General features: G+C 40.0%; 1 protein-coding gene across 2 annotated transcripts in view; it reads right to left on the reverse strand.

The window, feature by feature from the left end:
- The window catches only part of sorl1 (sortilin-related receptor, L(DLR class) A repeats containing), a 75,785-nt gene extending 66,544 nt beyond the window's left edge, over positions 1–9,241 (reverse strand). For both annotated transcript variants that reach the window (XM_026924164.3, XM_026924163.3), the window contains exon 1: positions 8,875–9,241. In XM_026924164.3, coding sequence (XP_026779965.2) covers positions 8,875–9,177 — 303 coding nt within the window. In that variant the 5' untranslated portion in view covers positions 9,178–9,241. The remainder of the gene's footprint in view (positions 1–8,874) is intronic.
- Positions 9,242–12,659: the final 3,418 nt, after the last annotated feature.

Consider the following 12,659-nt stretch of genomic DNA (forward strand, 5'->3'; position numbering starts at 1 on the left):
ACATAAATTTATTCATAAATTCTAACAATCCATATACTTTATATTTATAGGCATATGTCATGGACATATGATGTACATCTATACTGCCTTAGAGCTTCTAGCAAAGCTCGACTTGACTCACCATCCATCAACATACAAGGAAGACATGCATCGAGACTTTTCTCTGTACTGGCACTCAGATTCTTCCTGTCTGTCCAAACAGCTCTGTCACTGGCTGTCTGCAGGTTAAAACTGAAGACCTGCATCTTCACTCGACACTTTCACACCTACTAGTCCATTTGCTACTTGGCTTCTTTTGTTTTCTTAATGTACGTAATTAAATGAGCCAAAAAAAAAAAAAAAAAAAAAAAAAAAAAAAAAAAAAAAAAAAAAAAAAAAATCGGTGATTGAACTTCATTCATTAGTCAGAAAAAAAGTTGGAAAAAAGTAAAAAACCTTTACCAAGGGGTAACGATTTGTAACGATACACTACAGGGGTGTAATGATGCACTCTGTTCACGATTGAATTCACTACACTGGCTTCACGATTCGAATCATTCGATTCTCAGAATATTTTGAACAAAATTTTCAAGAAGTTTCAAGAAGAAGAGACTTGTAATATTGTAAACACAATGTACTACAGGTTCACCATATCTTCATAATAAATGCATACATTTAGAAATTTTCCCAAAAAACTGATTGAATAAACAAAGTCTCTGACCTGGGGAAAACGATCGATTGAAACATAAAGAGCTCCAAAAGCAGCGTCTGATGCATCATATTAACCGGAAATAGAGCTTCAAACATGGCTGGTGTTGTTTGAAAGCTACTGAAGAGCTCTTTTTAATGGTTATAATGTGGTTTGTGTAACCATATATGTACACTCCTGGACAAAAAAATGGGCCAAGCCTTAAATAGCAAAATATTAAGCTTTTAATGGTCTTAAGAAGAAATCAGTGAAGGTCAGGAAATTATCAAGAAATAAACAAATACTGTAGATCTATGAATCCTATAATGACTAATCTTTTAAGGAAAAAAAACATCTCAGAAGATATTTTTGGAAACTTGTTTAATTCTTGCTGATTGTCTCAGCAATCACTTGTTGTTAAGACCATTAAAAGCTTAATATTTTGCAATTTTGAGCCTGGCCCTTTTTTTTTTTTTTTTTGGCCCAGGAGTGTATAACCTATAATGTTTGTTGGTCGCTGTGATCCGGAGCTATTGGTCACATCACAAGTGCAGATGATTTCCGATACTGGCACACAAATGAATGCAATCATGTGACCAGCACGCTCTCTATATATTTTATCTCTATAGGATGCACAGATTGGGGCTTCTGGCATTCAAACAATGCAATTTCAATTTCATGCATAATTAATAGAATGCTGACTTCCACAATGAGAGTCACACATTTTTGTATCGCGATGCATCGTTACACCCCTAGATAATTACGTAAGTACCTACTTTAAATTTGACATTTATATTTTGTGTATGCGTTCACTGTTAATTTTTTGCTCATTGGTCCAAATATCCAGAACACATTGCATTTCTAGGGCTCTGCCCTTTAACTCAGTTTGCACCTCGTGATTCAAGTTTAGCAGTTCTAAAAAAAAAAAAAGAAAAAAAAATGTCACCCACATCCCAAAATACATGGCATGTTTGGTTAATTGCTCCAGAATGTGATTGCTGCGTTCTCACCTGCACAAAAGAACCGCACCGATGGGGAACACACCAGGGCTTGATTCAAACTGAGAAAATGCTGCATATTGTACATGAAAGCAACCTTATATTGGCACTTAAAAAAAAAAAAAAAAAAAAAAAAAAAAAAAAAAAAAAAACCACTCTTTTATTGCTGTACCAACTTGCTGTATTGACTCCTTCAAAAAGGGCTTTAGCTCGATATTTAAACCCTGATCTTTTTGCACTAGTGTGAGGGTTTTTTTTTTTTTTCTTTTGGATGACGACTACAAAGCACTCGGGATAAGGACATCTGCCAAATACTGTAAATGTAAATACATCCATGTTAATCTTCAACAGCAAGAGAGACATAAAACAGACCTGCATTATCACGTCTTCAAATACTTTCTATCAAAGTCTAATTCTATTAATTTAATAATTAATTAGGGACTCCCTCTCCTCTTTGAGCAAATGCACTGCTTTTCAAGGCTCACCACTACTCAGCTACTCACACCATTCATACGAGGGCTTTAATTACCATAATTGAACACCAGTTGGCTTTCACTACCGCCTTGTCCCGCCATCTAGAAGCTGGAACATTCTTGCTGCTGAATAAGGGTACTTGTGCTCCAAGATGCGTAAATCACTGCTTTCTTCCTTCGCCATGGCCCACTGACATTCAGGGGAAAAGCTGCTTTTTGGCTTTAGCCGATGTGCTCTCAGACTCAACATTGCAGCGCACAAGACAAATATTGTAAAAGTTTGCAACGTTGCAATCGTTTCCTCATGACAATATAATCCTGGGATATGACAGACAGAGGCTATAATTCTTCTGGACAGTCTGCTGAGCTCTTTTTTATGCAAATCTAGTACTATGCAAGTATAAAAACAGCTATGTGACCTTTGCAACATTGGATATTACGAGGAAATGTATGTGAATGCTTACAATCTCTCATGCTGTTATGTATTATCAACAGTGTGCATGTGTGTGTGTGTGTGTGTGTGTGTGTGTGTGTATCGGGGGGGGACAGAATGAGTGCTGCTACAGCCACTGCTGCAAGCATTAAGCCGATGGAGATGACATCATCTCTGCAGCACTGATACCGTGGCCAGCAGTTCAATTTGCATGCAATCAACCATGCACAAAACCAAAAAAGCTTCCACATAAATAAATAAATAAGAAAAGCCCATTTAATAGTGTTTAGCAGTAGCACTGGTAAAGTTTTAACTGCTGGGACACTGGGGAGCCATTTCAGTTTTATTAGATGTGTTGAAAAACATCACACAGTGGCTTTATCAGTGCTAGCAAGGCCAGGTATGAATGTCCTGTGCTTCAGACCCAAGTGGATTTTGCTCTAGTGGTGACTCATGGCTTTCTTTCTTGTGACACGCTTGAAGGAAAAGCTGGTTGGTCTGACCGTGCGTAAAGACCGCACACTGTTCCTCTCACACAGATTGAGTTCTCAGTAGGAATCCAATAAAATCTCCTCACCTCCCGCCCACTTTCGATTATCATGCTTTTATCATGGGCTTTCGTCCATTTGCACTCATTTTTTTGGGCAAAAACACTAAGGTAAGCACAAATCCATAACTCACTCCCTTCCAGAATGTATACAAAGAGGCAAACACAGCTCCTATCTGTGGTTAAGATCCTTATCCAGCCCTGTATGGCTCTTGAAAGAAAAGAAAAGCCTCAAGTGCTTTAGTATACAAACAGAATTTATCATAAAGTCGTATGAAAGATAAACTAGCTAAAATGTTTCCGAAAAACACAACCAGTCATTGTCGACTGGTTCACATACCCAAACCACTCATTTTGTTGTTTTAAGAAGACGTTGTCACATTAGTATTCATGACCCTTGCTGTGAATCTATCCTGAAGCCAAAATCAATACCCTTTCCCAATCTAAGAGAGACGCGTGGAAATTATGAGCTGAGCGTTTTCCAGAGGAATCTGGAATCTTCATATACATGAAGGTCTTCCAGGGCAAAAAGGCTAAATGTAGCAAATGAGAAAAATGGAGAGCAATCACAAAATGAGATTAAGTTTAATTGTACCGGGAGATTTATGAAATCGGTCTAGCATAAGTGCCTGAATTAGAAGGGTTCTTTTTTTTCTTATTTAGCCTCAATATTTCTCTCAAGAACTCAATTTTTGGTTTCAATCAGTTTCCCAGCTGGCAGTTATTTATCAGGTGAATCAGTGGAAAGCCCTGATGAAGGGTTTTGTTCGAAAAACGCTTGAATGAAACACAAAGGGATCTGAATCGTTCGCTTTTAGCTGCTCTTCATGCTTATAAATGTGTCAAAAACAATGCTGAAGTGTTAATGCGTCATCAGTGAGGAGCTACTGGGAACAGATTCTTCACAAAACCAAAAGAACAGAAGAAACGAAACCACAAGGTGAAGCAGAAATTTACTGGTACTGAGTAACACTGAGATCACATGAGGGTGAACATATATTTTCGGTAAAATCAGATCTTCAGTCAGTATATCTTCAGTCAGTCTTTTCTGTCTGGTTAAGGTTTATTATTTTTACTTAAAATAGATGCATCTGTATCTGTATGGGGCTTTTCACATGATACATCATGATGTCCAACATACTTCAGATCAATTCTAATACAAAGACAATAAAGGGAATAGAAATAGAAAACATCCTGCAAATCTTTAATAGCGACTAATACGGGCGCCATGCAGACCTCGGAGAGCACTTCATAAAGAATTTCCTGTGCACGGCAGTGAGAGTCTGTCAGCTGTTCTGTGTGTTTACTGTTGCTAAAGCTGTTCTTCCTGTTTTACTTAATGCTGGAGGAAACACACAGGATTGAGTATGTGCTCACTGATGAGTTCAGTCCTTCTCTCTCGCTCGCTCGCTCGCTCGCTCGCTCACTCTCTCCTCATAAATCAATACACTTTGCTATGCCAATCATTCGTCCAATTATCAAACCTAGATACACAGATATAATATATAAGGTGCTCTTCTACCCACATTGACCAACATCTCTCACACACCGCTTGTTTCAGTTTTAAACACAGCTTTTCAAAAGCACCTCTTCTAGTCAGTCTGTTGTTACGTTAAATGTGTTATAAATATGCGATTTTGGTTGGTAATTTGTTAATTGGTGCCGTATTTTCGTGATTCCTGAGAGAAGTTAGAGGTTATGTTTTGCACTGACTTTGTAGAGGGACGTTGCTAGCACGAGAGAAACATTTTCAGCAACTGTTAGCTTCTAAAAACAGCTTCTTCTCTCGCTCACTCACTCACTCACTTTCCAGCAAGATTCAACGCCATATTAAGAGAACTCGAATGTAGAAGTAAAGTAATAGACACGGCATATGATAGACTCGAAGTTCCAGAATGCAATACTCAGCTACACGACGTAATTGCGCCGAGTTACGGCAGAGACTCGGCTCAGCTAGTCAGCGATCTACGAGATGACATGGACAACGCCATTGATGGTGGTCTTGGTATTAAAATCAGCTTTGAAAGCTGATCTGTTAGAGCAGAGTTTACATGTGAGGAGGTGAGATAGCTGAACAGACTAAAGGACACTAAAGCACTGCTGCATCACTTTCTTTATTGAGAAGACATGATTTCTCATTGACGCCACTATCCTCAGGTAGTCACCTGGCATTGTGGGGAAACTAAGTGAACTTCACCGAAGTGAAAATAGACTTGTTGATGAAAGAAATGCAAACCAGAAATGTTAAGAATTTATTCATAAACTAAATCTTTTGCACAGTGGAAGCTGCAAGTCATTCATGATGGATTTCTCCTTTAAATTTATTGGTTCCAGCTAAAACTGTTACATTGCAGTACAGTATTTTGGGACTCTTCCTCCCACTCCATCTATTTATTCCCTTTGTTATTTTTTTTTTATTAACAATGTTTTTTTCCTGAGGTATGTGGTTTGTATCTCATCATCATACAACCAGAAGACAATACTGAAAGACTTTTAAGAGCAGGCAGCTGAGCTGCATTATGAAAAGTGTAACTGGTTTGACTCATTGTTCATTCAAGTCATTAACAAGTTAAATAGTTTAAGAGCCAAGAAACATCATCCATTTCAGTTGACCTAGATTTACCACAACTGTACTGTATGTCACAGTGGGTTATACTCAGGCGTGTCAGTAACAAATCGAAACATTGTATTATTCGCCAATATTTTCTCCACAGATACTGGAACAAAATATTCTATTCTACAGAGTGTCCCAAAAGTCTCCATACCGAGGGGAAATTAACATTCTTTAGCAAAACGTCTTCCAAAATTTTTACTTAGTTTATGTATTTTTTCAGATAGCCTTTAAGAATGCCTTTGACAAAAGAAGAACGTCATGAAATCATTCTCATGGCTGGATTGGGAAGCTGTCGCAAGGTTACGATGGACTTTAACAGGATACATGGCAAGCACATCACACACACGACACTGCTGCCGAACGTATTAACAAATTCAAAAAGACTGGAAGTGTTGCAGACCAAACATCCACGAACATCCACTGACTAAGGAAGCACAACTGGCGTGGTGCTGGCGTACATAGTTCCTTATGTATTGAGATTTTTGAGACACCCTGGGTGGGTGTGTGTAATATATATATATATATATATATATACACACACACACACACACACACACATACCGATCAGCCATAACATTATGACCACTGGCAGGTGAAGTGAATAATATTGATTATCTCGTTACAATAGCACCTGTCAAGGGTTGAGATACATTAGGCAGCAAGTGACCAGTCGGTTCTCGAAGTTGATGTGCTGGAAACAGAAAAAATGGGCAAGCGTAAGGATTAGAGAGACTTTGACAACGGCCAAATTGTGATGGCTAGATGACTGGGTCAGAGCAAAACGGCAGGCCTTGTGGGGTGTTCCCGGTATGCAGTGGTTAGTACCTACCAAAAGCAGTCCAAAGAAGGACAACCGGTGAACTAACGACAGGGTCATGGGCGCCCAAGGCTCACTGATGCACGTGGGGAGTGAAGGCTAGTCCGTCTGGTCTGATCCCACAGAAGAGCTATTGTAGCACAAATTGCTGAAACTATGATAGAAAAGTGTCAGAACACACAGTGCATCGCAGCTTGCTGCGTATGGGGCTGTGTAGCCACAGACCTGTCAGAGTACCCATACTGACCTCTGTCCACTGTCAATGGAAGTGACCTCTTTCGGCAGGATAATGCACCCTGCCACACTGTAAAAATTGTTCAGGAATGGTTCGAGGAACATGACAAAGAGTTCAAGGTGTTGACTTGGCCTCCAAACTCCCCAGATCTCAATCCAATCGAACATCTGTGGGGTGTGCTGGCCATCAAGTCCAATCAATGGAGGCCCCACCTCGCAACTTACAGGACTTAAAGGATCTGCTGTTAACATCTTTGTGCCAGATACCACAGCAAAGGGCTGTTTTGGCAGCAAAAGGGGGACCAACACAATATTAGGCAGGTGGTCATAATGTTATGGCTGATCGGTGTATATGTATATGTGTGTATATATATATATATATATATATATATATATACATACACACACATACATATACACATATATATATCAAAAGTAATCGTTTGACTCAATGATTTTAATTGTTTGATAACCAGGTGGACATGAGTGAAATATAGGCTTTGTTGTGCATGAAACTTATTAAGCTTTCTCTAAGCATTGTAAAGCCAAATCATACCATGTGTTGGTCTGTTTTCTATGCTCACCAACACCAATTACTGTGTTATGACTGTAAGTGTATTTTTAATGGCTGCTTGGTTGTAACTTGTGGGCTGCGGGAGCTTTTATGGTCAATCATGAGGCATGCGAGGTGTAACATGCTGGGATCCTCTTCACTGGAGCAATATTCCTCTTACAGTTTGGTCTGACTTTCCTATATGGCTTGGAAGAAGATTTCTAAAAACACATGACTGTGCCTTCTGAGCCAAACCAACCTTCCACTAACCCCTTAAACTCGTATGAGTTATGGGTCCAGACTTTCATTCCTCATTCTAATACTCCATACATTTCTATTACTTTCACTATAGCTGCTTAGTAGTTACTGTATGTGTTAATGTTTTAAGCTTAATAACTGAAAATCTGTCTATGAAGAAGAAGAAGATGACACTTGAAGTGAGGTTCCTCTGATGCTACCAGTTTACAGTGCCTTTCATAAGTATTGACCCCCTTGAATACTTGTGCAATGAAAACTTTTTTACATTTCTGATTTCTAAATAATTTTGCAAACTATATTGGGTTTTTTTTTCCCTCTACTACAATATGGTTTTTCATGTAGCTTCATGAATACAACCCCAATGAACTCCATTTCAGTTCTGGGTTGTAACACTACAAAACGTGGAATACTTCAAGGAGGGTGAAGACACAGGAGCAACTAGGGTTTGAACTTGAATGTTCACATCTGCTATGTCATTGTAACAAAATTTCAAAACTCCTTCTATGAACTCACCTCACGTATACCCTGTAACAGAAACACCTTTATACCCTGTAATAATTCCCTGTCGGGTTTACACCTTTCACTCAATAACATCCATGTCCTGAAAACTACACAGGTGTGCAATAAAGGCAAAAACAAATAAAAACATAAGGCTCGCTTTGTTCCAACAGGTTAATGATAAAGCATGAGAGATCACTCACACAACATCCCTTTAATGAATCACACTAACAGCTTGATGTAGTGGTACACCACAGGGTGCAAAACAACTCTTCTTGGTGCAAGAGCTCTATTTGACCTTAAAATCCAACTACATATTATCATTCATAATAATCATCGATTCATAATCTATATAAAAATCAAAGTGAAACCCTTTTTATTATTTTATTCTGATTATTCTGCTTGATCAGGTATAAGTTAATTGCTGGTTTGTTGTTGTTTTTTTTTTTGCAATTTTCTAACAATGCAGGTGAGATGTGTTTTTCTGTTTGTTTGTTTGTTTGTTTGTTTTTTAAACCTTAACTGATATAACCCAGTCATCACTGGTTTCAGATTAGATGTCAGAATAAATGGTTCCATGTGACATTTCCAGGGTAAGTAGTGTCTGATAGAAAGGCAGTGGAGAAACACAAACAGGTCCCAGCAGACTGCTGCTATGCTGAAGAAAGGTGAACAAGGGTTGGAAATGTTACAGATTGCAGGAGCACAGAATGATTGATCATTGATGGAGGACGTTTAAATCCTTCGTTCTTGCCCCTGATTAAAAGGTAAACTTGTCTTACCCGTCCGTAAACCTTGGGCACGGCTGTGTCGGCGGTGCTCCTCCGAGCGCGGAGTCGGTGCTGGCTGGAGCTGTGCTGCTCCGCGCCTCTCCCCGCGCCTCTCCCCGCGCCGCTCTCCGCGAGCTGATCAGACGCAGTGAGCAGAGAAAAGCCGCGGTCCTGCGGCAGCATGAACCTGTGATCCCGGTGAAGCCAGAGTGTGGAGCAGAGCGAGCCGGGAACGAGCCATAACAGCAAATACACGTACACACACGCAGCGCTACGACCCACAGCGAGCATCTTACCCCTCTGCCTGGCCGCCATGTTTGTTTGTGTGTGCGCTCAAGCGACTGCGAGTGTGTGTGTGTGTGTGTGTGCGCGCGTGAGTGTGTGTATATGTGGTTTTGGGGGTGTGTGTGCATGTGTGAGTGTATGTGAGCGTGTGTGGGAGAGCGCCTCGAGCGGCAGGACCGCACTGATAACACACAACACCTTTGTGTGGGGCATTTTGTCTACACACCATACAAACAGCAGACAGACACATAGACAGACAGACACATAGACAGACAGACACATAGACTGAAAGAAAGACTGAAAAACAGACAGACAGATAGATAGATAGATAGATAGATAAACATATAGACTGACAGATAGATAGACAGACAGACAGACACATAGACTGACAGATAGATAGATAGACAGACAGATAGATAGATAGACAGACAGACAGACAGACAGATAAACATAGACTGACAGATAGATAGACAGACAGACAGATAAACATATAGACTGACAGATAGTTAGACAGACAGAAGATAGCCAGATAGCCAGATAGATAGATAGATAGATAGATAGATAGACAGACAGATAGACAGACAAACAGGCAGATAGACAGACAGACAGGCACAGAGACAGCTAGACAGATTATAGGAGAATTTACCAGAAGGACAGGGCTTCTTTACATTAATGTAGGGAGATATAATGTGATGTAGCAACACACACACACACACACACACACACACACACCTAAATGAGCACTCCTACTCCCATCACCTTCATACTCTAAATGGCCTAAAGTATGTGTACGCCTGACCATCCCACCCAAATGTGGTTCTTCCCCAAAGTGTTGCCACAAAATTAGAAGCACACAATGTAAAAGAAGCAAACATTCCACACCAAATGTCTGGATGCTGTAGCTTTACAATTTCGCTTCACTGGAACTAAGAGGCCCAAACCTGTTCCAGCATGACAATACTCCAGTGTACAAAGCGAGCTCCATGAGCACATGCTGTGCCAAGGTTGGTGTGGAAGAACTCGAGTGGCTCCACAGAGCCCTGACCTCAACCTCACTGAACATGAACTGAACTGAAACGCTGACTGCACCCCAGGCCTCCTCACTCAACATCAATACCCGACCTAAATCTGGAATAAGAAGTTCCAAAAGCGCGTCTGGGTGTGACGGTCAGGTGTGCACAAACCTTTGCCCATTTAGAGTACTTTATTGTTATGACTGTTTTCTGCATCCTGCCCTGTGTAAGAGCTGTAGAGTTGTAGAGAAATGAATAATCCGATCATTATCTGATTTCAGCAGCTAAAAGATCTTATGGTCATGTAAGCCTTAAATTGGATTAACGCCAAGGGATTAAACAAAATTGAGTAGAAAATGAAGCTTGTCTTTGTGGGAAAGAAAAAAAAAGAAAAAAAGAAAAAAAAGCACTATGTGCAATTTCTAATAATAAATTAAACACTCAACCCAAGAAACGAGTCACTGGTATCCAGGAAACTACAGTCAACAGGAAATACATAATAAGTTAAAACATTTTAGCTGATTAAAATATGCTTGATTTAAGAAGAAGCACCACTGTAATTAAATTATAGCTTTCGCTCATTGTGACGCTCCTAAACGAATCAGATTTTTATTTGACTCATATATTAGCACATTAAAGTGCATTTTAATAAAACCATCAATTCATTCATTCATTCATTCATTCATTCATTCATCTTCAGTAAGAGCTGGTCAGGGTCGTGGTGGATTGGAAGGCTATCACAGGAACAATGCCTGCGAGGCATCCAATACACCCTGGATAGGATGCCAGTGCATCAGAGGGCATTACACACACACACACACACACACACATTCACATCTAGGGGTAGTTTAGTGTAGACTATTCACCTACTGGTATGTTTTTGGGAGGTGGGAGGAAACCAGAGAACCCTGAGGAAACCCAGACAGACATGCAGAGAACATACACAGAAACATCCCACAGGCTGTAACCTGAAATAATCCCGAGCTCAGGATTGAACCAGGGACCCTAGAACTGTCAGGTGGCGCACTTATTTCGAATTATTTCCAAAATCTTATTTTGTTTTTAAATGAGCTAGTTTATTTGCATGATATTTCACAATGGATTCATTCCTTAACTTTCCATAACCAATGGCAAGCTGGATTTTTTCTTGTACCGTCTTGTGCTCCTCACCACTGTAAAAGCTCAGTTCCACCCCCTGCTGAGGTGACCAATGAGCAGAGGTCATTAGCATACAAAATTACCTCGCATACCAAAGCTTAATTAAGGGTGAATTTTATTGCACTCTTCACAGATGTCTTTTAAAGAGTACAGGGAACAGTGTTAAATTATGCAAGTTAATGTCTCCTTTGAAAACCATTTCAGCATAAGGCAGACAAAGCACAGGCAGAATTATGCTTTTTATTAACACACCTTTACACCACGCTTGAAAAGAAAGCAAAACTGGGAAGATCCACAAAAAGGAAGAAATAGAGCAATCTACTATATACAACTGTTATTAAGGAAATTGTTCAGTCAGTAATGAAATGGAGATCGTTTTCTCAATGCAGTAGATAAGCCATGACATACAGCCTGGTGAGAAATTAAAGGAAACCCAGTGGCTGTGTTTTGCTGTGTGTGGCATTTCAGTGGCACGGTTTGTGACCATTCCCATCAGGACAGAAATGTTTCACATCATAGGATAAAGGTTAAAGCTAAATAAAATTTGAATAACTTTGTATTGATTTGCAGTGAGCTTTCCCTCTAAGGGGACAAGTGGACAAAATATTCACAACAAAATGTCTCCCATAGCATAAGAGAGCTACGTTAGATATAATGCAGTAAAACAACTGAACTAAATGACTGGCTCTAGAGAATTTCTTGGAATTCTTATCCTGCTATCCTGCACTGTTTCTGAACCTGTTGGGCCACTAAGTGACATTCTCCTCCTAAGCAACTGCTTACACTTCTTATAGCAAGAAACGGCCTTGCTGCTACCTCTACTGTCACAGATTATAGTCCCGCATGCATTTAGACTCCATTCAGGTGGCATGCTGGCATCACAGCTCCATGGTCCACCATTCGATCCTGAGCTTTCTGTCTGTGTAGAGTTGCATATTTTCTCCCCTTTTCCATGTGAGTTTCCTCCTGGTTCTCTAGGTTTCCTTCCACCTCCCAAAAACATGAGAGATGTGAATGAGTGTGTGAATGTGTGCATGTGTGTGTGTGTGTGTGTATGGTGCCTTGGGATAAATTGGTGTCCCATCCAGAGTGTATTCCCGCCTCACACACACTCTCAAGATAGTCTCTAGATCCACTGTAACCAGGACCAGGATAAAAAAGTGCTTATTGAATGTGTGTGTGTGTGTGTGTGTGTGTGTGTTAGAACTTCATTTACACTAACTAACTCACTATGTCATTAATCCAGCTTTGTAATACAGACTATACCGTTAACAATGTTTTTACACTGACAATCATGGACGTATCCTGATGTTGTACTACGCTGAATAGTTGATATAAATA

The sequence above is a fragment of the Pangasianodon hypophthalmus genome, chromosome 14 (assembly GCF_027358585.1).
Source record: "Pangasianodon hypophthalmus isolate fPanHyp1 chromosome 14, fPanHyp1.pri, whole genome shotgun sequence".
Classification (NCBI taxonomy): Eukaryota; Metazoa; Chordata; class Actinopteri; order Siluriformes; family Pangasiidae; genus Pangasianodon; species Pangasianodon hypophthalmus.